Here is a 26,844-nt window from a genome sequence, read left to right as displayed (position 1 = left end):
TATCTTTACATATTATTTTAATGTAACAGTTTTAAACGAATTATTGTGGTGTGTGAAGAAAATACCATGTGTGTAGTCACAGAGTCCCTGTCTTTATTTTTACCAAGTTGTTTGTAATTATTCAGAATTGTTCCTGCCATTCCCAAAGCTTGAGCCATTCACAGCAACTCTAAAAGAAATGACTAACAGGTCACTTGTTTATACCAGGCAGCCTGGAAAGCTGGTAAGAGTAAGGAAAATGTTGTTGACCACATACATTCCAAGAAATTTTGAGGTTGATTAAAGTATATTGTCCCTCTAGCATGAAAAAGTCCAAGGATAGACCCAGGGAAGCTTTTCCCATGTTGTGCTGGAGCTCTTCATGTTGTTTTCCAATTGACACGCAAGAAAGGTGGAGGTTTTATTAAAAGTAAAGTATGATTTCATGCAGGGGCTATCTATCCCTGAATGAGTCATCCATAGTGTTTTAGTGTCCATATCTTGCTACTTTTGGATTTTCTGCATTTTGTGCATCTATTTATTTTTCTCAATTTTTTACCCTTTGAACTTAATCCTTAAATTTTAGTGCCTATATATTGGTATTTAAGCTGTTACAATAACAGAGAATTTTGTCAAAACACTAACCACAGTGGGTTGAATGATCAGTAATGGAATTTGGGCTGTGCTAATGAGCTGGCAAGAAAATGTAGACAGGAAAAAATGCCATTTATTTACCTTGATATGAAACCCCAACATTTCAAAAATAGACTCAATTTTGCCCCTCCTGGATAGTAAGCAGCTGAAATAGTGGTCCAAAACTGAGTTTGTCTCTTCAGGGCAATATGATTTTCTGGCTTAGTCATCTCTGCAACTAAACAGCTTTGCAACTTTAAGCATTTCTACCTGACACAGGCAAAGATTAAGATAGAAAATGATTGTACATGTTGTTTAAGCTTTCAGATCTGTTCTTTTTTTGTTTAATAAGCTGTCTTCAAATTTTATGGCTTGCCAATAGGTAGAGACCAGTCTGGAAAGGCCACTCTTGTGGTGGACAAATATCCCTGTGCAGTCCCATATGCATTCTGCTACAGGCATAAACAGTTCTACAATTATCCAGAATTGTTGTGTAAGTGGGAGGGTAGTTTTATAAATCCAGCAAAACCAGAGTGAGATCCTGAAGAAGCATGCCCTATGTTAAATATTTTATCCATAGACTAAATGTTTGTTATTTATCTGATTGTATTTTCCATATTTCCCCCTGCCTTACCTGGAAATCACTGAAATTGGTGAGAATAGCACACCATGAAAAATGTACTTTTCAAAGGGAAATGTTATGTGTTGAAGACATCATTTCAAGTTTAGACTTAAACTACCATTTTTACAGAAATACATGAATTTTAAACCTGAGAATCCAGGGATAGGTCCCTTGCCTAGTGTACTATGGAGCTACTGAATCAATTTGGGCACCAGATTGTGTCCACATACATTAAGTGGATATTCATATCAGTCATATTTTATTAGTAATTTTTTATTTTTATCAGTGATGCTGAGAAAAGCTGACTTGTATAGAAATTTTTCATCAGCGCTGATGGATTTCTCATTTGGATTTTGCAAAATGAAAACATTTGGGTTGATCTTGGCTAGGCGTTTTACTTGTATTTACTTCTTCTTCCATGATCTTGGAAAACACATGAAAAAAAACCTTAATAGCATCCTTTCTTCTCTCTCTTCAGATCAAACAAAGAGGGAATTCCTCATTCTGTAAAAGGTGGCTTCAAAAAACTTAAGGCTAAGGGATGTGTTTTTATTGAATTGTTCCATATTCATGCTCAAAAGGACCAGGTTCTCCTCTCCTAACCATGAATTCATGGATTTGTTCTAATTTAGGAAGCATGGTGGTCCTTTTCCGTCTTAACTCCAGAGTTTCTAGGGAAAGTGCTTTATGCATTAGAGCAAGAGGATCAAGAAACCATTTGCAAACGTGATATCCCTCTTGTTTCAGGCAGCAGACACAATCCACTAGACTTTTCAGAGGATTCCTGGATGTATTAGGAGGGTCTCTGTCTGCTGCTCATTAATGTCAATGCAAATTAATTTTTGATAGCCAGGTCTGCATCTGATGTATGTGATAGTTGCACTTTTGCTCTTGCAGTGGGTGAGGTGCTGGGACAAGCCTGACATGCCACAGCAAGTGGTCTGCAAAAGGTTGTAAGGTCCATCATGGAAATAAAAACCCTCAATAAATTTACTGCAACATTTACTTCATTTTCAAGACGCTGAATGCTGCAGTAGAAACTTGCCTTCATGTACAGTTGAGTTAATTTTCTAGCGTAAAAAATAACAGGAATATTTCCCTTGCCCCCTTGTGTTTTGGTCTGTCTGGTTAGCCATTAATGTGAGGTCAATAAAACCTGCTCTAAGTACCCCAGGCCTAAATAGAACCAGAAATATTACAAATGCATTTTCTGTTTTATTTTTATTCTACATTTTAATTATTCACAAAACTGGCAATATAGAATAGTTAATTAATTGGACAAACCCTCATACTTGCAAAGGCAGTCATTCTGCCTCGCTTCCATAAATCTGCTTCCTTTGTGTGGAGTTTAAACTTGTCACATCTCCATTGTGGATATTGCAGTCTTTTGGACAAGAAAAAGAAGGGTGAACGTGCTGCCTGATGAAGGCAGGACTAGGGGAGTCTTTCCTTACAGCAAAGGAACATTGTGCTGGACCATGTATGCATCCAGATGGGGAACAGGAGAGGTTATCAGGAGGAAGAACATTCCGTTATTCCTACTAACTCCACAGATTTGCCTTATCTTCTTGTTTCCGGCCTAAACAATAGATTTAGTCTTCCTTGCTGAGAGCATGAAACCCCTGCATTGAGCATGATGGATGTGCTTCATGTACTGTAAGAGGATGTTGCTCTCTTGAGAAAAAGCACCTCTAAATCACTAAGTTGTTCTTGTACTGTCCTCAAAGGTGAAAGTGTGGAAGTATGTAGTATTAATTCTTCACTGAGGAAAGGGATTGTAGAAAGTCATGCTTTACATCTGAAAAATATTAAAGATGCTCTTTCCATCTCCATTGTAAGAAAAATTCTAAGTAGTTTTTCTTAGAAAGAGTTAAATGGATGAAATGTCTTCCATTTTGAAGGCAGCTAAATAAGTTAATCTCTGTACCTGGTCTAGGTTACTGTTCTCAGTGATGTTTGCTTCTTCAGTGAATACAAATTGATGGAGTGAAAAATTAGTTAATGTTTATTTGCTAAAAATACAAAGATAAAATTTTTATTTCATGTCACCGTTCTTTCTGTTTGTGCCTGCAAAACCTCTGTCACTTCTACTATGTTGATGAGGGGCTGCTACCAGTGGGATGAGATATATAGTGTCTTCTGATTTCCCGTCTTAGTGAATAAATACATTTGCAACATCCCTAGTAAATGCTGCCTCCTTCTCCAGTGATGGTAGCAGTGCTGTGCTGATCACAGACTGCTGTGCTTGAAGATGATGTGTTGCCACCTCCTCCTGCACAGTCCCCAGCCCCGAGTCACCCAGCTTGCTCCTTGTTGGTCTTGCTCCTTGTTGGTCTTGCTCCTCCTGTTACATTGCACAGTTACTTCCTAATCTGTTCCAGACTGAAGCAAAGATTTGTGTCTTGTGGTGTAGCTGATGGTTAATGCTTTCTAGCCTTTCTTCAGTGCTCTGAAGATTGGTATTTTCAGCTCATAAAGTAGCTGGAATGTTATTGTTATGGGGAACACTGTGTGTTGTGAGAATGGTTCTTGACGAGACTATTAATTATCTTCTTAATATTTAAATTTATTGCCACTATAATTGCTCTGAAATCTTAAACAAAGTATGTTTCATGGAATCTAATATACACACTAACATTTCTAGGCATACCATAAAGCAACATTAAAAAATCAATAGCTTTTTGCCCAAAATATTTAACACTTCTAGCCTGTAATTATTAAAAATTAAAATAGAAGAGCAATTTTGGAAAGGAAAGTGTGTGAGAAATTCTTGTGGTTGAGTTTTTGAGGACAAATCCAAGAACAACTTCTCTTTTTAGCTGAAATTGTGAAAATAGAGATGCAGTGGAAGTTGCAAGCATGACTGGGAGAATGACAAGTCTGAGCCAGAGAAGTTCAGGAAGGGCTTCACTGTTGGGTGATATCACAAAATTGAGGAGAACTGTCATTGCTCAGTGCTTTTTTGCTTTTTGATACCCTTTTTTTTTTTTAATTTTTGGTCAGATAAGCATTATCTATTGACAAGGGAGATGGATGTTTTTTACTTCTATGTTTTTTGACTGTATAACACCTGATACGTGTGGTCTTGATACCTGTGTATTGGCATACATGGCTTGTGTTGCCATAACTTCATTTCCTTGCTCATTCTTGCCTATGTTGGCCTGAAAATAAATCTCCTTTCGTTTATTAGAAGCATTGTAACGTTCACTCTTTAAGAAAAATTTAAATTTAATTTAAAGGGCAGTAGATGTGCATGGATACATACATACCATGAACCTTACTTAATTGTGAAGTAGATTCTTTCCTCTTGGGTCATTGTTGGCCTAACACTTTCTCTAGCTTTAAAGTTATGCTGTTTTACATTAGCTGACGATTTATCCAGGAATAATTTGTCCTTGCTTGTACTTTCTTCCTTAATGCTACATATATTGTCCTTACTTAAGGAACTAAAGAAAACTGTAAAAGCCTAACACATCCATTGTTAAAAAGTGTTGAAGTGGCTTTTTCCTGACGAGGGAAATCCTTGATGAAGATTATCTCAGGCATGAAGTATGAATGTTAGAAACATGGAGAGCACTGGAATTAGGGATAAAAGTGCCCATGTAAAGCACTGAAACAAAGAAATTCAAGTAATAACACTCAATTTATAAACTGAAGGATAGCTGTAGGCTTGTTAGTATCACAAATAATGTTTTCAGCTTTTGCCAGCCTGAGATCCTTCTGCCACGAGAGATGAGTCCATGTTTTGACGTTGTTTTGTTTCTTTGCAGGAGTCAGAGAGTAATAAGTTATGTTCCCTATATTCCTTCCGAAATACCTCTACCTCACCAAGCAAGCCCGACGAAGGAGGTCGCGACCGCAGCGAGCTAATGACCAGTGTTAACTTCGGGACGCCCGAGCGCCGCAAGGGAAGCCTAGCAGATGTGGTGGACACACTGAAGCAGAAGAAACTAGAAGAAATGACCAGGACTGAGCAAGAAGGTATGTGCTGGATAAGATTGATGTAGTTTCCCCACCCTCAATCCAGTAGTTTTTATGGCATAAAGGATGTGTTGGGTATCAAGGGCCATAAAACGGCATAATTGGCAAAGGCTAGGATAAAGTTATTCACAGGTTTCCATGGCAATGGTAGTTTGAGATCCATTAGGGATTTTAGACAAATATGCCAGTTTTTAAAAACTTTTAAAATTGTCTTGGTTGTGAGTCAAAGCAAGAATGTGGGATTTGGTGAAAACTCAACTCTTATTTAAAAGGTTATGATGAATTCTTAACTGGCTGTGGACTTGTGAGGGATATTCTTCAGTCATATTTGTTCTCTTTCTTTTAAAAGACAAATGTTTATTTTTAACAATAAGAATGAATAAAACATGAGCTGGTTTGTTTTGCCTTAAAAAAATCTCATCTTTCATCGCTTTAATAACACAGCATCTGTAACTAGGAGAATGGGAAATAGTTTTAAGTGTAAAAGTACATCGTTCTGACCTATATAGCTAGAATTACAGGGGAAGAAATATCTTTTTTTTTTCCTCCAGTCTCCTCAGATATTGTTACAAGTATTAAAACAGAGATAAAAATTAGGACGAATCTTTGAGTGCTAAGGCAGTTTATGTAGCCAGTCCTTATTCAGATACTTTCATTGACTTCGCAAAGTTTTTTGGGCCATGGTAGGAAACAAACAGAATTGCAGAGTGAGTTTATCAGTGTATGTGTGCACACAGTCAGGGGCCATCATGACAATTTCTCCCTTATTTAAGTAGAATGAAGTCTTGCTTGGTTCTGCAACAATACCTTTTAATCTGTGAGCTCATACGTGAGTTTGAATCAGCGAAGTTGTGAGAGCATGAGGCTCTGAAATAGAAAAACAGGTGCGGAGGCATCTGTGTGGATTCTCTTAGATATTTTCCCAGTTCAGTTTTGTGGCATTAAAAATAACCCAGGAAGAATATTTATAATGTAGTAGAGCCAAAAGACAGTAGAACTTTGTGATTCTTTTTTTCTTTGAAATAGGAATGAGTTCAGAATTATTTTGCCTCCTCAGTTTTATTCTATGGTCACAGTGCACTTCAACCACTGCATTTTAAGTTCCCTTGGCCTCATGTGGCAATGCAGATTTCAATTGAAATTGAAGCTGATACAATAATATGTTTAAATATGGAATAAAATCATGTAGTGATGGAAGTAGGCTTCCAAATTTCTTGGCATAATTGTTAAATGCCAGTGTGTTCTATAGGTGTCCTTTCTGAAGCTGGTGAAACATCTCTAAAGAGAGAATGTCCCAGATTCTTTACTACCATCTGTCTGTTTTCAGCTGTAAAGATCACTCTTTTAAAAATTGCTTTCTTAGATTTGGTGGTTAGGCTAGGAAAACTATTTTAAAGATTACTTTGGCAAAGTTGTTTTCTGCAGTCGGTAGCAGTCGTTCGACACCCCATGCTAATCAAAGGTCTTGGCTCGTACTTTGCTGCGGGAGTGCTCAAGTTGCTGTTGGTTATATTGACACCACCAGGAGTGTACTGGATGGTGTGCTAATAAAAATGTGCATCAAAAAAGTTTAAACATAGTATCTGTCTGTAGGGATTTGAGCATTTCATAGCTTATTTTTGTATGGGTTCTTGAGAATTTTCTGCACTTCCCCTGTATTGGTATACACTGGTTGTTCTAAGAGTGCTGAGCAGAGAGATCCCTCTCTCTGAGTCAGAACCTTTCACGCTGTGTGTTCTCATCAGCTGAAATAAAGGTCATTTTTGATCCATAAAATAATCTTGCCTTTTATGGACCACATTATAATGGAAAGCTATTCTAAAGTCTGTCTGCAAGTTCAAAGGTATTTGACTGTATCTTTGTGTTTAGGTCATGTTTAGATTAGATACTAGGAGACAATTCTTTGCTGTGAGGGTGGTGAGACTCTGGCACAGGTTGGCCAGAGAAGCTGTAGACACCCCTCCATGGAAATGTTTAAGGTCAGGTTGGATGGAGCTCTGAGCAACCTGCTCTGATGAAAAGTGTGTCTGCCTCAGCACTGGGGCTGGAATTAGATGATCTTTAAGATCTCTTCCAAGCCAGGCCATTCTGTGATGATTTTATGGTTCTGCATTGTTATTTTCCATTTATCCACTATTTTCTGCAGGAAAAAAAGTTACTTATGTTTTACAGAAAATAATTAATGAACATCTGACTGGTACCATATAAACTAATGCAGAAAAATAATTAATAGAAAAATGGGAAATTCTTCAGGATGTTACACTTAGGAAGTTCAATGTTTCTAAACTTCTCTGTAGGCCAGAAATATCAAAATTTTTAGAACAGATTTGAATACCCAATTCAGTATTCAGAGATTTCTCTGAATTTAAAAGAAGTACTCTCCGTACTTGTTTGATTAAAATAAAATGTTAAAAATAATTACTATTTTAAGATTGAACTTTGTTTTAGCTCTGTGCAGTCAGTTGGAGAAATGAGGTCTGAGATTATGAAATTGTTTTGCCATCTTACAGTGTCTTTTGAACAACCTAATAATAGCCTGATCACACACTTACCATACATGATGCTCTTTAACATCTATCCTTTAAAATATGTTTCTATGCAGTTCTTTTCTTAAAATAGTATGCAACCAATGCAATTGAGGAGCTCTTTGTGTACTAAGTCCTGCCCTGTCACAAAATTGCTTGCCCAAATGGAAAAATATCTGCTGTTTTTTGTTTTTAAATAGAGAGAATAATATTACGGGTTTAATGAATGAAATGGAGAAAAGATGTGTTTTTACTGTATACTGTGGTGTGGGGCTTTAAGTCCTGCACATCTCCTTTAAAAGAGTGTAATAGTTCATGTTAGCCTCATTTATAGGTATGACCTCCTTGACCACTGATGTAGCTGTGGGATTTGGGCTAACACACAGTAATATGTCAGGTTAATCGTAGAGTTAAGTGTGGAGTAAAGAACTCAAGAATTCCAGTCACAGATCTAACCTCCATGCCAACGCAGCAAAAAGTCTCTTTTAATATTGTTACAGAGCAACTTTCTGGTCCATCTATATCATCTGAATTTGAGAAATACAGGTTGTTGGGGTCAAACACTTAAATACTTTGTGCTATACACTCAGATATTAGGTGTCTGCTATGCTTGTATATACTCCTTGTTTTCTCTGTTGTACCTCATAACACTGGAAAAAAAAATATACTGAGAGACTTTATAGTGTCTAAATAGATGTATTTAATCAGAGTCCTTTGGCTCCTGAAAATAAGTTGTCTAATGAGAATTTCATCTGAGCAGCTGTGACTGAGGAGGTCAACAGGCATTGCCTAAGAGAATATGGCCCAGCTGGTTAAATCTGGTTGTTGTAGTGATTTAAATGGTCAAGTGCTGCTTGTAATCCAGGACCGTCTGTTTGTAAAGGGAAGAGTGAGTGCTTCAGCATAATGTACAGCTGTTTTAATCTCTCTTTAATAATAGTGCTTCAGCCAGTGTCATGTCTTGTGCATGGTGTGGGAACACGGGTGCTTCATACAGGAATATACCTTAGGTATGTTTTTAGCTTTATTTGTAGTCTGAACACAGATTACCAACATTAAAGGATAAACAACATATTTTTTTCACTTTGTGGTCCAGTATTTGCAATTTTTGTACGGTAAGGCACTCCTGTGTCTTAATTTGTAATGATTTGCAAATGAGAAAAGTGATGAGAAAATTGAAAAAGAAAAGAATGCTGCAAATATTTAGAGTTAATTTAAGTATGTAAAGACTTTGCTGACATGTGTTCTCATAAGACAGAAGAGGTCAGAAATGAACAGGTGTCTAATTTAATCAACAACATTAGACTCTAGGGCCTCTTGGATAACTTGGGTATATTCATCTTAGTTATTCTATGAGCTGAAGGATTGTTTTACTGGCCTTTTTCTTTGGAAGTATCCTACAGTACAATCAAGTATTAAAGTTCTTCACAGCTCAAAATGAAGAATTTCTGTTAGGATGGTCTAACTGCTTCTCTCGTTTTCTATCTCCTTCAAGTAAAAGACTTTTCTTTTTGAATATTGCTTATGTTACTTTTGTGAGGCAGATTTACAGCCTGGGCTGCCCAAATTCTATGCTGAGAGTTGGCTCCCAGACAACTATCCTACTGTAGCTCATCATAAGCCTCTAGGAGCAATAATTAGTAGTACACATCTTGTCTGTAGCAAGGAGAGCAGATTTCTCCCTTTCAGATCTGGAATGCTAGGTTGGCAGGTCAGCTGGCACTTCTGAGCTGGAAACTGGGCATGTCATTTCTGCTAAGTGCTAAGCTCTCATTACTCAGGGCCTGGATTCCTAATTCACTTTTGACCTTGATTCAGAGCAATGTATACAGTATCATTTTTCAACCAAGCTCGGTTCACAATTCTAACACAAGCTTTTTATGAAGTGCCTCCCATTCTTGTTTCCTCCTTGAAGACCACAGTTGAACATTCAGAGATCAAAGATTTCTATGTATGCATGGTGGAATAATGAACATCTATATAAAGAGTAGTATATTCATAAATTTCCATCTATTCTCTGTCATGTGCACCTGTTTGTACTCTCTCTCTATGGGGGGATATATGGGTGGATATTTAAATTAAAAATTAAGGCTTCACATGTATTATTAATTCTGTATGCAGTAGGAAAAATCTTACTCTGTAGAGGTGGTTTTTCTGATATTTTTTTCTCCAGCTTCATGAGTTAATAATAACCAAACACTTTCTGTTATACTGACTTAAAATAGATTAACAATTCCCCTATAAAGCTTTCTATCATTCTAATAATTATATTGGAATATAATTTAAGTATATTGAAGTATTGCATACACAAATCCATGAATTTTCTGCTTATTCATCAGAAAGTAAAGAAACTTAAACTTTTGCATACCATGTTTTGTAAGTGGACATTGGCAAACAATTTGGGTTGCTATTGTTTGTTTTATTTATTTATTTTATTAGTTCTGGTTGTTTTAGGTTCTTTTTTAAGAATCTGTGTGCATTATATTGTATTAAATGAATGGAGAGTTTCCATTTTTTTTTGTGGCTTTGTTTTAAGCCTGCCACAGCTGAGAACAAGAGAGTCAGACATGTGCACTTGCTTTTTAGTATAGTTTTAAGCACAACCTTTGAGGACCTTACATTTCAGGAGTTTTCTTTGGTGGACCAGTCCTAGAAATGAACTGCTGACCATTTGGGGTCAGTGAATATTTTAAAATGTTTTTAAAGAATTTTTGCACAGATTTAATTCAAGTTATCTGTCTTGTGGTGTGCTGGATACCCACACTTTCCACTGATGAAGGCATGATCCTTTGCTGTCCCAACACACTTGGTGTTTATAGACCCCTGCTCTTTCTTCTTCCTTTTTTTAAATTTTTTTTTAATGGATAAAGATATTTTATTCAAGACTTCAAAAATGTTTCTGGGGTTTGGTATTAGGATTATCCAAAGTAATAAAAAAAATTCGTCAAATAATGAAATTTGCAAATGGTCACTGGCATTTTTTTTTGGGTATGAAAAGCTCACCTTCTTCAAATCCTTTCATCACCTTTGGAAAACCCTGCCATTATCTACTTGGTACCATGCTCATCATGGTTCCCTTTTCTTCTTAAAAATCACTTTTGCTAAGAAAATTTAGAATCACTCATGCATATGGTTAATTTAATACTTATCTCTTATTTGCTTTTTGTTGAAAGGCGTATATAGTGGCATCTAAGAAAGGGAATTTTTCTTCTAAACTCCAGACATGCTTCCAAAATAAAAACAAAATGAGAAAATAGTCCAAATGTCCAGAAAATAAATAGATGACTCAGACCAAGTTAAAGGAGAGATAGGAAGCACATTTTCCTAAATTGCTGTTTTCTTCCATTATTTACCTCCTTACCATATAATTAAATACATCTTATTATGTATCTCTGTTTTTTTTTTAATTCCAATTATCTTGGTAAAATCACTTGGTCACTTTTTCATTGCAATACATGCTGCTGTTAAAAAAAATTCTTCTATTTATAGCCATCCTATAAGTAAAATTTCTAATGCTTCTGTTGTTGAAGTCTAAAGTGATTTCCTATGTCTTAATGTGTTAAAGTAATTTTGGACCTTTTTTGGAACATTACCGCAAAGGAAGGATTTTCTAATGTTATTTTCCTGATAACTAAGAGAAGATGCACCCATTTTCCTTCTCTATTTGATTTTTCTATCAGAAATTCATTCCATTAATGTACTTTCATTTAATGAAATTTAGAATGCAACATACATTTAATTTTATTTTTTTTTTGTAAAGACAGACTCAGTCTGTGTAATCAGTCTGTAATACTGTGTCTGGCCATTAATATTTTGTCTCATATTTTTATTTATCATTCTGACTGAAATTTAGGCATTTTTGATTATTCACTTTCTTTGATCCTTTAAATTTTTCAGGATAGTATTTTGTGATTAAATGCTATTTCACAATTTTTATTTAAGAGACTGGCACATCTTGCTATCTTTCTGGCTCATATTTGTATTTACCTGGCTGCCTGAACTACAGCCTTACCCACTGTTGTAGCATTTGAGAATCTAATCGCTGCTATTGTGTGGATATAGCAATTATTTTTTGTGTGGATATAAGAATTTTTATGTGGATATGGGAATTTTTCAGCACTTTTCAGTATGTCTTATGCTACATTTGAAGACTTCACTTTTCTTGGTTTTGAAATTCTTCCATGGCATTCAAATGGAGAACAGCAAAGACTTTTACATGAGTATCATGGAGAATGAGATCTACATGAATAGGTGGACAGATTAGTTGGGCCATCTGCTTTACTAGGACGTTTGCATGTCCCTTTTTAGTTCTTATTCAGGATCATCAGCAAGGAACTGGTGAGTCTGGTGGAAGCCTTTTGAGAACCTGTCAGGAAAAAAATACACTTTGGTTACTGTCAGATGTTTACTTGCTGTAGGATCCATGGAATTTTATGGAGCTTCTACTTTTCTGGAGATTCAGTTTTCCAATCCAGGTTGTTCTCTTTTTGAGGCTTTGAACCTGTGCATCTCTACAAAATTATTGCATATGTTGGTAAACAGACTTGATCCTGATAGGGGAAGAGTCTGAAATTCGGGACTCAGTTCTGAAGATTGGTACATCCATTCTAGCCATGAAAATTCTTTATTTTTGAGGAGGTACTTTCTTTCTCTCTTTTGAGATTCTTATATTACATTGAAGAAACATTTTTATTCAACCTAGAATACGTGAGATTGGTAAAATCCTTTCCATTGGAAGAATTGTGCCTTGACCGTGTTCTCATTATCCCTGAACAGGACAGATTATACTGAAAAAGGCTGAAATCTTGTTTTTGCCATCATCTGCTGACCATTCCAGTCAGTTCCTCCACAGAGATGTATTTTCCAATGTCTTACCTTCCGGAATCATCTTATTTTTACTTTTTCTTTAATCCCAGTCTAACCCCTCAATTCTGACATTCTCCAGTGTTAGATACAATTTAATTTATTTTTTATTGCATGACAAATTGTCCCAATGCTTCCCTCTTATATAATTTTCTGCATTATGTTCCTCTACACTTCTGTCTCCTTTTTAGACATGGTCAGATATCTGCTATCTTTACACTATTTGTATATCATTAGTATTGTGAAAGCATTATTAAAAATGCATGTCTTAAAAGCCAGTTTTTTTCCTAGGGGCAGTAAAAAAGGCAAGATCAGTATGAATAGGTACAACTGACGATGAGCTCTGTGGTAGAGAGTATAAGCGAGTAAATAGCTGTAAAAATATGGAGAGTTGTTTCAGTTGCATGATCTTGGCAGCAGAAAAATAAATTCAGACTTCATTGGTTTCTGATGTTCTGTGACACAAACAACATTATGATCAAATCATGCTTTAAAATGGCAATTGAAATACATTTTGTAGTCATCAGGTTAATAGTAGGGACTACACTGTGATACTTTCCTCCTAAAATTTGCTAATGTAAATAAATATAAGGATTTGAGGGAAAAAATTGGGCTTGAACATGGCTGATCTTGTATGCCATTGGTTTTTCCAAGTTCTGGAGGGTGAATTGCCCCAGATTTCTTTGGTGATGGACTTTAATTTAAGTTGTTCTTACTTGCTTTGCCATTCCCGCTGTTTTGCAACAGGGCCTAAAAGTGCTTTAAGTGCTTGTGACTGGGGTAATGAATGAAAATATCTTCCCAGCACTGAGAGTATTGCATTAGACTGAACAGTCACCTTACTTGTAAAAGCACTATTAGAGAGGGGCAGCTGTAAGTAAGGATAATGATTTGTGTCCAGTGCTTATTTACTGAAAATTGTAAATGTATTATTTATTGAGAGCTCTCCAGACAGTGCTTGTCAGAATAAAAATGTCAACTCTAAGCAAAATGTTATAATACATAATAAAAATGCTAGGTAAACACTTTGGAGATACAGCTAATTAGATCTGCTTTTCTTAAAGAAATGACAGTAAAAATGCTCTGCAGCATATACATTTTAAATGCTGATATATTCCCTATTTTTCCATACAGTATTTGGTTTAGATACCTTATCATTATTTAAAAATAATTTTGACAACTTTATTTGATTGCCACAGGAGAGAGAGAGGCACTTCCTACCTGGCTGCATGAGGCAGCTGCATGCTCAGGCTTCCCTGTTCATCCTGTGGAGAGAGTAACTACTCTCACCTCTGTGCTTCAGTCTGAAACTCCAAGATGCCACTTTGTTTGTGAGGGAAACCTGCCTCCAGTGGAAGCAACAAACAATTATTAAGATTAGTCTTCAGCCATGCTAATTAACCCTGAACAAATATTCCTAACAGGGAGCCTAAATCCATTCAATGTTAGTGTTGCTTTGGTGTATTATTAAATATGAGTAGGAATTAGAGAGGGAAAAAAAAAGTAGCTAATTTTTTTTCTATTTAAAATATTACTTCATTTAAGTTTTATTTTTATTTTTTTCAATTTTATTTTCCATGAAATTTGCAATGAGAAGAATTGGAGCTTAAAAATTTTGGAAATCTTTCTAGAGTGTTTTACAGTGCAAGGGAGGAAATTGCCTTTTGAATTTATCCTTTTTTACAAAGAACTGCTCAGTTCAGCATCATAAAATTTAGGATGCCATAATGAGAAATAGCTCTCTTGTTTTGAGTATATCAGCCAACCTGAGAAAGAGCCTTACTGTGATTATTTTAGTGGCAGTCTGTGTGTGCCCCCCTGCTCTTGGTTTGCTTTTGGTTCTGGTATCTTGAAGGCTGACCAAGAACAGAGACTAGATGCAGTTAAAGAATAAAGTAGAGATTTATTAGAAGTCCTCAATGGATCCACCTTGGGCAGCACAAGAGCCCAGCCAGGGCTACACCCAAGATGAACCAAAATGGTCACAAAATGGACAACCAGACTCGGGGTCTCTCATTTTGTAAGTTTTGGTCCATTAGCATATTGGAGTTAATAGTCCCATTTTAGCTTTGGGTTATGAAGTCCCATCCTTCTTGTGTTTCTCTCCAGTCCACCATTCTTTATGCTCTTGGGCCTGGAATTTGGATCATTTGTCCTTGGTCCCCAGCTAGAGAAGGAATTGTTTTGTCTACCTACTCTGTGAAGAGAGCTTACTATTCCCTAATATGAAGCTCAGAACTACACATTAAAGCAGTACAGGATCTGAGAAATAGAAAAGCTAAAACCTGAGGCATCAGTTCCACAGAATCAAGGAACCATGGGGCGGCTGAGGTGGGAAGGCACTGCTTCTCTGCACGGGGCATGATCGCCTACAAGAGGTTGTTCAGAGCCATGTCCTGTCAACTTTTGAGTATCTCCAAGGCTGTAAACGCCGCAGCTTGTTCAGTGTTTGGTCATCCTTGTGATAAGCAAGGATTTTCTTTGGGTTCAAGGGAATTTCCTGGTTTTTGTTCTCTTTGCTTCTAGGCCTGTAACAGGCCACCGCTGAGAAGGGCCTGGATCTGGCTTTACTCCTGCTATCAGATACTCATATATCACCCCCAGGAAGCTTCTCCTTTTCAGCCTAAACCCTCATGGTGCTCCCAGCCCCTCTTCCTGTGAGACCTGCTCCAGTTACTTGGTCGCCCTGTGGCCCATTCCTCCAGTCCCATATCTTTCTTGTACTGGGAGCCCAGAACTGGACACAGCACCCTAAGAGTGGTCCAAAACATGATTTATTTTAAGGCCGCTAGTTCTGCACTGTAAGACTGAGCTTTAAGGACAAGAGGAACTTAATTATGATAAAGTCTAATACTTCCTGAACTTCTTGCTCAAGCCTGTTCATCAGCAGAATTTGAGTTTTAACCCTGTGCCTGTGCTCTCACTTCCCTTTGTGTAGCTGATGAGCACAAAGCGAAAACCAAGAATAAAAACACAATTCAGTGCTCTTAACTACATATTTCTGTGCTTCACAAGTGTATTTTGGACCGTGAGGAATCCTTCTAATTCCTATTTGTAGCCAGGTTTCTTCCTTATTTGCTCATTGGCACATTGATCTCCAAAATGTTGGAATTGTTAATGTGTCAAAATACACCCTCTTCTGTCCTGCTCTAGTAATGTAAAGAAGAGGTGATGTTTTTGTAAAGTTCAGATTGTGATATTCCTGAAAAAAAAAAGTGCACTAGTCCTTGTTAAATATAGTCTTGAGGGCAAGAACTGTGTAAACATCTGCAGAGAGCTCCTGTTAGCATTGCTCTGTCCTGACTAGCAGCACTCACTCTGTTGCAGTCTTGGGTCTGTCTTTAGCATGGGCTGCCAATCAGTAAAGCTGTGCCAAAATGTCTTGTTCTACAGCCTAGAATTTTGGAATGTATCTAATAGCTGTTTTCTTTTATTAATCATAATATATTTTTAGTTTTACTTACATAGGTGCCCAGAGTTCCCGGGCACGGTGCCCTATGTATGAATGGCTGTTTATTTTCATCTTCCTTTTTGTTAACTGCTTTACTTAATGCTTTACATAACCATTTGCCATATTTTGACATGAAGCTAAAATGCACTGCTGCCTGCTCACATTTCTTAAAGAACTTGATGTGACATCACCCTCTATGGTAAATCGTGATCTTCACTGAACCCAAAAAACCCCATCTTGAATACTCTTCTGTCTTTTATTTGTTTGAAAATGTTGAAGCAAGCAGGCTCTTTCACCCATCTGGAAGAAGCCTGAACACTACAGCTTAGAGAGCCTGCAGTGACACCAAAAACATTTAAGGGCTCTGTACTGAATGTCTTAGTCTAACACCACCTTTAGAATCAATTCTGTTTGCATTTGTAGCTATGCTGTGTGTGTTACAGGATATGCATGAGGACAGGAGTCGGCTCTTTCTACTCTATCTTAAAATTTACCTGCATATTCAATATTTAAAACAGCTCTGCTTCTCAGTGTAGGTCTTAGCAGTCCTTATCGTATCTTAAATATGTAACAAGCAGATTACTTTTAAATATTTACAGTGAAACAAAAACTAACACATCGGGCAGAGGTTTGTTAAAATGTCAGAAGAACTTGCCATAGTGAAAAATAAATATTGAACCAAGTTTATTCCTGAGGTGACTCTATTAATTTCAATAGAATTACTGCAGGAGTAGTTCTGGAAAAAAATCTGTCAAGATTTTGTATAATAATTTAAATATTTTTTCACACAACCTTGAATAGTCCAGAAATAATTTTATAGGTCTGGCATATACATGCATCACTAAGTAAAATAAGCTTCTTTGCCTCAGCCTCTGTTCCCTCTGTGGACTGTTTGTGTTTTTTAGCTGTTTAAATGGGGTTGTTGCAGCTTTGTTAATAGGTTTTGTTACATCTGCAGTTATACTTGTAATTAAAAATTTAGTTGGAGAATTGGTTCCCCTAGGTTTCAATGTATCTGGTGTTTCTGTGATATAATAAGTAGACAAAGAATCACGTCTGTTGCCCTTTTGTGTCTGTGTATCAGGTAACACAACAGACAGTGGCCAGACATATGACCTCAAAAATCAAACCAATTTGTTAATGAACTAACAAGGCAATGTAATAAGCATCTCTATTCAGTCATTTTCCCCAGCTTTCAGTTGTTCCTTAGAGCAAGGGTAGCCAGTGCTGTATCAACAAATTATTTGATGACAATAATTTGGCTGATGAGAATACAAGGAAAAAAGCCACAATCTAATTAGAAAACACTGTATATTAGGTGGCAAAATGTGGCTAATGTTTTATATCTAATTGTAAAACTGCAATTTGCAACTTTCGCTAGTTAACGATTTTTACGCCCCCCTTCCTCCTTTCCACACAAAAAATCATTTAAAAAAAGGCCAAAAAAGAGACTACAGGACTTGAAACACAGTGGCCCTGAAGTGATGGGAAAATGGCCAAGGTGTCACAGCTAATTTCTGACCCTGCTTTATGAGTTCTGCTGTTCCTTATTCCCCTTGTCAGTCTGTGAATCCCTGAGGCTGTACACACTGGCCTAACATCACTCAACTCCAGTTTTATATCCTCTTTTAATAATGTTGAGTCTATTCTGTCCAACTTTGATTCAGACAACCTGCTTGTCTTGAAAAAGTGATATATTTAATCAGTGGCTCTGTCTCCAGCATAGCTCCCACTGCGTGAGACTAGAGCCAAAGAGTAGTGCAGTGGCCTGTCACTTCTGTTTGAATAGGTAATGTGGAGCCGCTCAGCCGAAGAGACAGGAGCTGGAACTGCTTGTTAGGACACATGATCAAAAGCCACTCTCTGCTTTCTGCCAATCAAGCCTCATGTCGCCTTGTGGGGCAGACATTAAATAGATTTTTCTGCCGTACACTGTGGGCACTTTGCCAGTCTGACATGTGAACTGTTACAAAAGATACCAGAGTTTCCACTTCTTGCTGACTGCTTTTAAATATTACCAAGCCCTTGCTGTCCAAAGTAGAATATTTTAAATAATGGATTATGATAAATTTCCACTACAATTAGGCAGTCTCCTTCCTGCTCCCAACTCTTCAAAGATATTTTGAAACCAAAACTGTAACTTGGTTTCTGAAAACAAATAAGCAAACAAAAAACTGTTGAACAACCCTATGGCACATAGATTTGAACATGATTATTGTCTGAGCGTTACAGTGAGTTGTTGCTTTCACTTGTGCTATTTTGAATATTGTTTCTATTTTTAGTCTTTTTACATTATTTAATTAGATTTTCCTAGTTGAGATCATAGCACTGTTTTATTACTATGTTTATGGGAAGGGATAATAATTTTTTTTTTTTTTGTAAATGAGGTTGAATTTATTGATTGTGTTTATTGGCTGCTGGTGCAAATATAAATATCTTAAATTTGCTCTGTAGTTGTTTTTAGTTATACTTTCCCTTGGTTTTTCCTCTTTGTCTATTACCCTCCATAACCACCTCAGCTCTTGTGCCCATGGCAACAACGCTCAGTGGTTGAGGCTAACAAAGATGACATTTAAGCTTTGCCTAAGTAATGAATATTCTTTTGTAACTTCCAGGGCCACTGAATTTATGTCATTTTTAGAGGTCCCCAGTACCTAGAGAACTGCTCCTATTTATGTACTTGTGGTCATGATACCCAGATATTTACTCCCTTGTGCTTACCCTTCCTGATATATCTTTCTATTTTCTTTTTTTTTTTCTTTTTCAAGTAAAACTTTTTTTTTAACCAAAACATACCATGGCAATCTAGTGGAATTCATTTAAACAGTGAGCTACACATAAACAGCTGCTCCTTCAATAAGCTATTCTTTATAATACCCTTATTACCTTCTAGTGTCTCAAATTCTGATTAGTCAACAGTGCTGATTACTGTATGGTATTCCACTGCCCATCTTCCTTCTGCTCAGCTGCTCATGTCTTAGCTGTTCTGTGATTACAACACAACTTGTGCATTGTTTCTCCGAGTTGTCCTTCATATTGTATATCTTTAAAAAAACCTCTAAACCCTGTTGACGAGATGGGGAAAAAACCCTACTTTGAGTCACCATAAATTCCCCGAAACTCTGTGAGTTGTTTTTGTACCGCTGTGATCCTCACAGTCTGTGTGCTCTGCAACTTTCTAGTGGGATGAATGAGTCTTTAGATTTAGGAGGGTAATCAATAAATAATGTCCAGTTACAAGAACTTTGCAAAAATGGCGGTTACTTATTGCAGTATTTGTAATAGAGCAGGAGAGACCAAGGACTGTGGGGTTTTTAAATACAAAAATCCCCCAAACCCAAAAACCACACAGTTCTTTGTCCTGGTTATGTTTTCACAAAAACCAGTGGGTTCAGAAGTCATTAAGAACAGAGCTTTGTCATGAGAAAGCAGTTTGGAAAACATCCCCCCATGAAACATGCTGGGTTTCAGAAAGGTGTGTGGTGTGGTAGAAGGAATGCACAAAGTGAAAATGGGAAGGGAAGGAATTCTCTCCCTGGTGCTCTGGATTTCCAATTTCTGCTCAAAGCAGCAAATGCAGGGGTTTGTTAAGCACATAAAACTTTGCCAGCTGCTTTATAGGTAAATAGCACGGCAGTGAGGAGAACACCCTTTCTGTGGCTCCCCAAACCCCCGCAGCTTCCTTTGGTGCAGCCCCTCAGAATCAAGTCCTGGTGAGCCTGAAACGCTGACACACTCAAAACGCAACCCCATTAAAGGCCTTAAATCTGTCATTGTGCTCTGGAGCCTGTTCTGAAAATAGCAAAGCTCTTTTTGTAAATTAAAATCGGTGTGAATGGGAACAGATGTTGACATGCTTTACTTTATCTGCAGGGATCCCCGTCAGGGGGGAGAGGGTCACTGAGGTTAGATGGCAGGAATTACTGCAAATGTGCAAAGGACAGGAGAGCCTGATACAGACATTGTCTCTGGCTTTACCAGAGCAGGGAGAGCATCCACTGGCTACTGCTGGGGGCTGAGCAGCCTGTGTGAAGGAAAGATGGTTGTGTAACAGCTTGAATTCCTTGGAGAATGCTGTCCCCTTGTATGTGTGCTCACAAGATAAAGGGGAGGGATGTTTGGCCTGTTTTACAGAGCTGGTCAGATATGGATTCCAAGGGATTCTGGGTGACCCCAATTCTCATTGACTCCCCTGTTACCTGAGCTCACTCAGGACTGTGTGGAAGGTGTTTGGCACAGCCAAGGCTCAAACTACAAAAAAATTGTGTTCAGTCTGACATTTGGTAGCTTTTTTTGGAATTTCAGCATTTCCTTTTAATGTATTGGGTGAACTCTCATGTTGCATTAGAGTCATCATCAACTTTTAATAGTTTTTGAAATAAAAACATAGTTCTCTTCTGAAATGTGCAATTTATTAAATAGCTTTGCTAGTCAATCTCAGTAAATTCTTGTTGAAGATTTTTCCCAATTTAAAAAAAGATAGCAAAGGATGAATTTATTTATAAGAACTGTAATAGTTTCCCTCAATTCCTTTTATATTTTAGATTACCTTATAATTTTCTAAATCTACATTAACAATAATGATCAATTTTGTCAGTATTATTCACACCTTTTATTAATTTAGCATAGATGAATAAATGTGAATGTTGTGAAGAGTTGATTGGGAATAGATTTTAAATCTGACAGTTAGATTACAGGGTACCTAAGAAAAAATGGCTCTTTCACTAGGTACCTAGTAATTTAATTCTTGTTTGAAATTATTATAATTTATTACAGTGTGTGGGTCCTAATGAATGTCTACTATTAAATGAAAAGGAGAAATTGAAATTATGAAATTCTTTTAACTTGTATCTTAAAAATCGTCTTAAACAATTCAATAGATATTAATAAGCAATGTGCTTTTCTTTCCTTTTTATATGAATGCAAACAAAAACATTTTCCTTGGCACATAATGATATTAGATCTGTGCTGTTGGAGATTCTTACTTAGAATCAAGACTATTTTGAAATAGAGGGGATTAATATTATGTGATGAAAAATATCCAAAATTTTCTATCTTGATCAGACATTTAGGCCTTCTTGTACGAGTTCTTTTTCCTTCTTCAAGGAAAGCCCAAAATCACTACTAGAAGTTTTGCTGTTGCTAGAAATGCAGATGTATATGTGTGAGAAATTAAAATTTTTCTGCATTTTTTCCTACTGAAGAAGTCAGTCATTAGGACATTAGAATTTAATACACCTTATACTGTCATGATGTAAAATTATTTTTCCACTTTGCTTATCAGTTTTCAATTGAGGAGTGGTTAGGAGAAGTTGGTAAAAATGGGTATGTGTTTCCAAACTAATGGAAAATGGACAGGCAATGGCAAGTAAATGTAGCAAATAGGTTATAGTGGCATTTGAAATAGATTATGGAACACAAATTGTGAATTATCTTTGTTGATTATCTTTAAAAGGGTGAAAACACATTGGAAATTTCTTTGATACAAATGATATCAGTTCATACTAATATGGTTCACTTAAAATTAGGCCATAATGGAGTTATAAAATATGTTTAAATAATAAAAGGCCTCTAGTTTTTCTCTGTAACATATCATGGTATCTAAAATTATGTGACTACCATAGCAGAACCTGATAAATGAAAGAAAGGTTAGAGGTTTTAATGAAAATTTCATTTATAATTGCACTGTTCACGAGTCAGCAAGAGTAGTGGCCTTTGGCATTCACTGGTTTCAACCTGGCTCAAATTTCTCATCTATACTGGGGTTTCTTTTGTAGCTCTTTTATGTAAGCGCTTACTCTAAAGGATTTCCATTATTATTAAAATATGAACATGCATCCTTCTGAAAGTCAGAAAAATATAATTCCAGCCTGGACAAGTCACTAGGTTTGCCTGCCATTTCTCAATTCTTTTCTTTAAGGGGAAAGCTATACAGCTCCTAAGAGAAATAAAATTAATATGAGTAACAAAATACTACCTCTAGTTACCTGTTGCTGTCTTGTAGCTGACAGATGGAACACTGGTTGGATATTCCATTCTAAGGTTCCAAGGTAGCTTTGCATGCTTGCATCCTTTGCGATGCATGTGTATTTTCCTCTGGGAAGGGAGTGTGGGAAATTTTTCCACTGCATGTTTCCTGATATGCTGCCAGAAATGAAAGGAAAAAAAGGACAAAAAAAGAGAAAAGGAGAGCGAAAGATAACAGTAATAAAAGGAAAATAAAAAAGAAAGGTGAAAAGGTGGAAAAATTGTTTTGGGTTTGGTTGTGATTTTTCACTTCAATATTTTTTGCGTTTTCATCAAGGAGATATTTTAAGTTCAAGTACTCTGTACACAATTGTGGTGTAGTTTGGTTTTGTATGAACTTTGCTATTTAGCTGATAGGATTTGTTTGAAGCTACTAGTAGAAAAATGGAGACTGTACAGAATTTGTTCTTTTCAGACTTCTAAAAATACTCAGGCCTTTCTCATGAGTTAGGAATTTTTATATGTTTACTGTTCTTCACTATAACCAATTCCAACAACTGCCCTGTTAACAGAAAAAAATAGGAGTATGCTAAGACGTGAGCTGAAAAACCCTTAAGAGCTAACATTTCAAAATATAAACATGAATTAATACTAGTGTCAAATTTCCCCCTATTTTCTTAATTTCTTTGGCATATTCTAGCTATGTATGTTTATGAAAATTTGTTTTGAGTAAAATATCTAAGTACTATGAAAGGAAATTATTTTATTAAACTTGCAGTTTTGGTATTATTTGAACCTTGAATGTGAAAATCTGAATGAGATGAGATTAAAAGGTTTAAATAGCTTTAAAATTATATTTACATTAGTGCAATCTGTCCTTTTTAATACTAATCTGCTTTTTTAGTTGAGATTGTATTATAAAAAAAACCCACCCAGGGTGCATTAAAATCGACCAAAATATTTAGACTATGAAGCTCCTTTCTTCATTTCCTAATCAGCCAGAGTTCTCAAGGAAAAGTTCAGTTCAGATATTAGCTATACTTCTTAGAAATGACCTTGTGGGGTAGAGAAGCATGGCACAGTGGCACTTTCCAGCTGTACACATGGTATCCGTCGGGGTACAATCATGCTCAGTCCCAGCACCGCAGGCTTGGACATATGTTGAGTTTTATTTCTTTCTTCTGACATTAATCCTATTCACCAGCTGTTCTGCCAGCTGCCATTCTTCAGCTTGGAGATTACATTTTGGGGGATACCAACAATCGCCTAGTTGACCAGTGTTCTCCCCACTTACTTTAAAAATGATTGGAGTTTTGGGTTAGCATTGCGCAGTCTTTTTTACTGCCTATGTCCTTAATTGTCTTTGAATTCAAGACTTGATTTATGATCACTTTGAATACACTGCAGAAAAAACCCTCAAAAGAGCTCTGATTTCCACCATACTGGTAAATCTGTGCTCACAGAAGGGGAAAAAAAAAAAAGGTTTGCAGTTAACATTCTGAAAGCTGTAATTAATGTTACATGCACTATTATGTAAACAGCATTAATTAGTGACAAATTCTTCTGATAAAAATCATTTTTAATCAAAAGAATATCTTAATTTTTCATTTTTACATGAATCTATTTTAAGAAGATGCAGTTTTGTAAGAAACTGTTTCACTAATCTAGTTTGAACAGGCTATTAAATCTCTGCTCCACTCATAACATATACTAATAAGTCGTATAGATTTCTTAGTTCATATTCCAGATGATCTGTCCATAAGCAGGATGTTAAACATCTGTAGTTTAAGCCTTCTGGGACTAACAAATGCATTAATGCTGGAAAGAAATGTGGCCTGAACAATAAGGTTACAGACCATGTGGTAAAGAAACAACCCCGATATCATCAACTCAGCACACACGGTGCACTGCACCCGAGTTCTAGCGCAGCAGTGAAAGAACAATGTCAGTTCTAAATTGTATCCATTTATACCATGTATTTATTACATTCATACCAGTAAAGACAGAGAATCCTGTATTCAACATAATTATTTCTTGTGGCAATTTAAAGATCTTTGTTGCACATTCTTCACAATTGAGCAAAATTGGCTATTAGCTAGATAAGGTTAAGCTAGACTATAATGGTAAATATTTATTACAGGAATATCCAATTAATAACACATATTCTGCATTTCTTTGCACAGCCAGTGATTACATTCAGGTCGTACAAAGCAGACATTTGAATTGTCCAACTCAGATCCCACTTTAAGGAAACAGGAGCTCCATTAATGAAACCCACCCACCTTGATTCTTTTATTCCCCTGTTCCCTTTTGCATATCTCACACAATGTTCATTTTAATACAGTTAGAGAATCAAGCTATCGAGAGTTTACACAGATGAAATATTTTTTAAATGGGAGTTACTCTTGACTTCCATCATAGTCAAGAAAACTTCCTGGGAGGAATGGGGGTGGGGGAGAATCCTAAGAAATATTCCCAATGAGATAATGTTCCAGACTCACCAGTAGCGAACCCCCTTTACTAAATATGGCCATTCTATTTATAGAAATATTCATATTTTCATTGGTGGCCAAAGCACTGCTTATAGGAAAACCTACAGGTGACTAATAGGAGTTGCTCACTAAGTGGAATAATGAATAGTATTAGGTGTCAATTAAATCAAGCTTCCCCGAGGTGCAGGTGCTCCACAATGTACTGACACATTTCAAGTAGCAGCGCCACTTCACCCATGCATATGAACAAGCACATTTGCATATTAAAAAGCTGAAAATTATTTAACTGAAGCAAAAGTCTTTTAGAGATGATGGAGGTTATTAAAACTGTTGACAAGAAAGAAGGTAATTGCCTGAAAATGAGAGATGACATTCTGCTATACACAGGGAACGTTGTTTTTGTTGTATTGTGCAGCAGTGCCTGGGTGTATAACCTATTACATTGAGATTGCTCCTATGCAATTAGACCCTTTTTGTCCTCACTTCAATAAGGCTATGATTATGAAGGATTGAAGAACACTTGGCATATTGAATGTCTGTTGTTTTTATAACTTCGTCAGAAATGACAAAACACGTTTTGTGTCCTGTTTTTTCTTTGTAGGCTTATTGATTCTGTGATTATAATATTCATAAAAGACAATGTGTTCATGGTTGAACACTGTCATTTATACAGGTTTTATTTTTTTTATTTTTGAGCATAGTACTTGTTTGAATGCCAAGGTGTTAGTCAGAAAGATGGGCATATAGAAAGTAAAAGATGAATAGGTGAGAAATTTAGCACTCTAATAATGGCAAATATTTCTATTAAAAGCCAGATAAAAAGCCCATTTATTTCAGAAGTGTCTGCACAGAAATACTCACCAACTTGTGGTTAATTTACTTTTTATCTCTCAGCAGTAATTGTTTTCCGATGTGCTTTCTTTGTCCTGTCTCTCCTAGTGATAGCCTAAAGAAACTGGTTGAATTGCACCTTGCAAGGAGCAGGAAAAAAATGTTTCTGTGTAAACCATGAGTGAGAAACTTCATTTAGCTCACACACAAGGAGGAAAACAATAAAGCTTCACTTTACGAAGCTCTCTTAAGATAAAGGTGCCTGGCAGGCAATACCATTTAATGCTTACCACCTAAATGGTCATTTGTGGTGGGATTTGCAAAACTGCCTAAGAGATTTGGATGCCCAGTTCCCATTAAAGTTAATGAGAATTGGCGGCATCCAAATTCCCTTTGCAGCTTTGAAAATGTCAACCAGCCTTTCAGTGTTTGTGATCATGCTGTATGTTGAGAGAATGTTTCCTACAAGCTCTGTTTTTTGTTAGGTTTTCTATTATGTTCCTGGAGTTGGCTCAGAATCTGGTGAGAAGCACAGCTACTGCAATGACTTGCTTTGAGTTTGGGCAAAGATGTTGTTATCCTTTCTGCTTCACATACCCTGTCTGGAAATTACACACTCCAGCACTTCCTTGATTTTGCATTATGCTTTGGCATATTTTGAATTAGCTTATTTGTATGAAAAAGTATTAAGACTTATTAATAAGAAGGTTTTATTTCAGTCTTAGTGTCCTGGTCTGTTGAGGTGTGTGAGACATGTAGACCCTCATCTGTCTGAAACAGTTTTAAATGCATTAAACCACAGAACATTGTAATGATATAAATTATTTATGATATAATTGATGTGCTCAAACACATAATGAGTCATGAGGGTGGATGATCCAAACTCAAGTAAAAGTATGTCATCTATTAGTATTAAGTATCTTTTCAAGAATGCATGATTTCTTTCAAGTTGTGGCTTTTTTGTATGTGATTGCGTTCTAATCTTTCGTCAACCACTGCATGCCATACACTTTCAGCTGACCCTTCTATGGAACCATTTATTTACTTTGATCTCTGCGACACTGAAATTAGCTGGTTTCTTAAAATTACATTGGTCACAAATTGAAAAGTAAAATTTACATTTTATGGGGCCAGTCTTGCAGTTCTTGTTTAGACAATACAGATTTATGTCCCAAATGTAAAGAATTGTTATATCAAGTATGCTAGTTGGGCTTTATCTCCTTGTGAGATGCCCCTGTTGGACCAGATTTTCAAATTATCTTAGTGTTCAACGGCTCTTATTTAGTCACAAAAAAAAAAAAAGTTTCATTCCTTGAAACTTGCAGTGGTGAGAATAGCAGGAACACTTCACAGAAATTCTTCACATTTTTGGAGTGCTTGAAAGAGAATTGAACTTTCTGGAAAACCTAACTTCTTGGTTCTTGGTGTAAATGCATGAGAAAAATGGAAGCTCAGCAGCTGTCACATAGTTCTGGTATCCTGTTTGATGTGATATACAGT

The 26,844-nt window shown here is 36.5% G+C and overlaps 1 protein-coding gene across 8 annotated transcripts in view; it reads left to right on the top strand.

Moving 5' to 3' along the window:
• The window catches only part of SOX6 (SRY-box transcription factor 6), a 368,901-nt gene that overhangs the window by 149,492 nt on the left and 192,565 nt on the right, over positions 1 to 26,844 (top strand). For all 8 annotated transcript variants that reach the window (XM_031061343.1, XM_031061342.1, XM_031061337.1 and 5 more), the window contains one exon: positions 5,005 to 5,215. In XM_031061343.1, the coding sequence (XP_030917203.1) occupies positions 5,005 to 5,215 (211 nt within the window). The remainder of the gene's footprint in view (positions 1 to 5,004; positions 5,216 to 26,844) is intronic.

Source organism: Geospiza fortis, unplaced genomic scaffold, assembly GCF_000277835.1.
Source record: "Geospiza fortis unplaced genomic scaffold, GeoFor_1.0 scaffold327, whole genome shotgun sequence".
In the NCBI taxonomy this organism is placed as follows: domain Eukaryota; kingdom Metazoa; phylum Chordata; class Aves; order Passeriformes; family Thraupidae; genus Geospiza; species Geospiza fortis.
The sequence above is the reverse complement of the archived record's forward strand: the minus strand, read 5'-3'. Positions and strand labels throughout refer to the sequence as shown.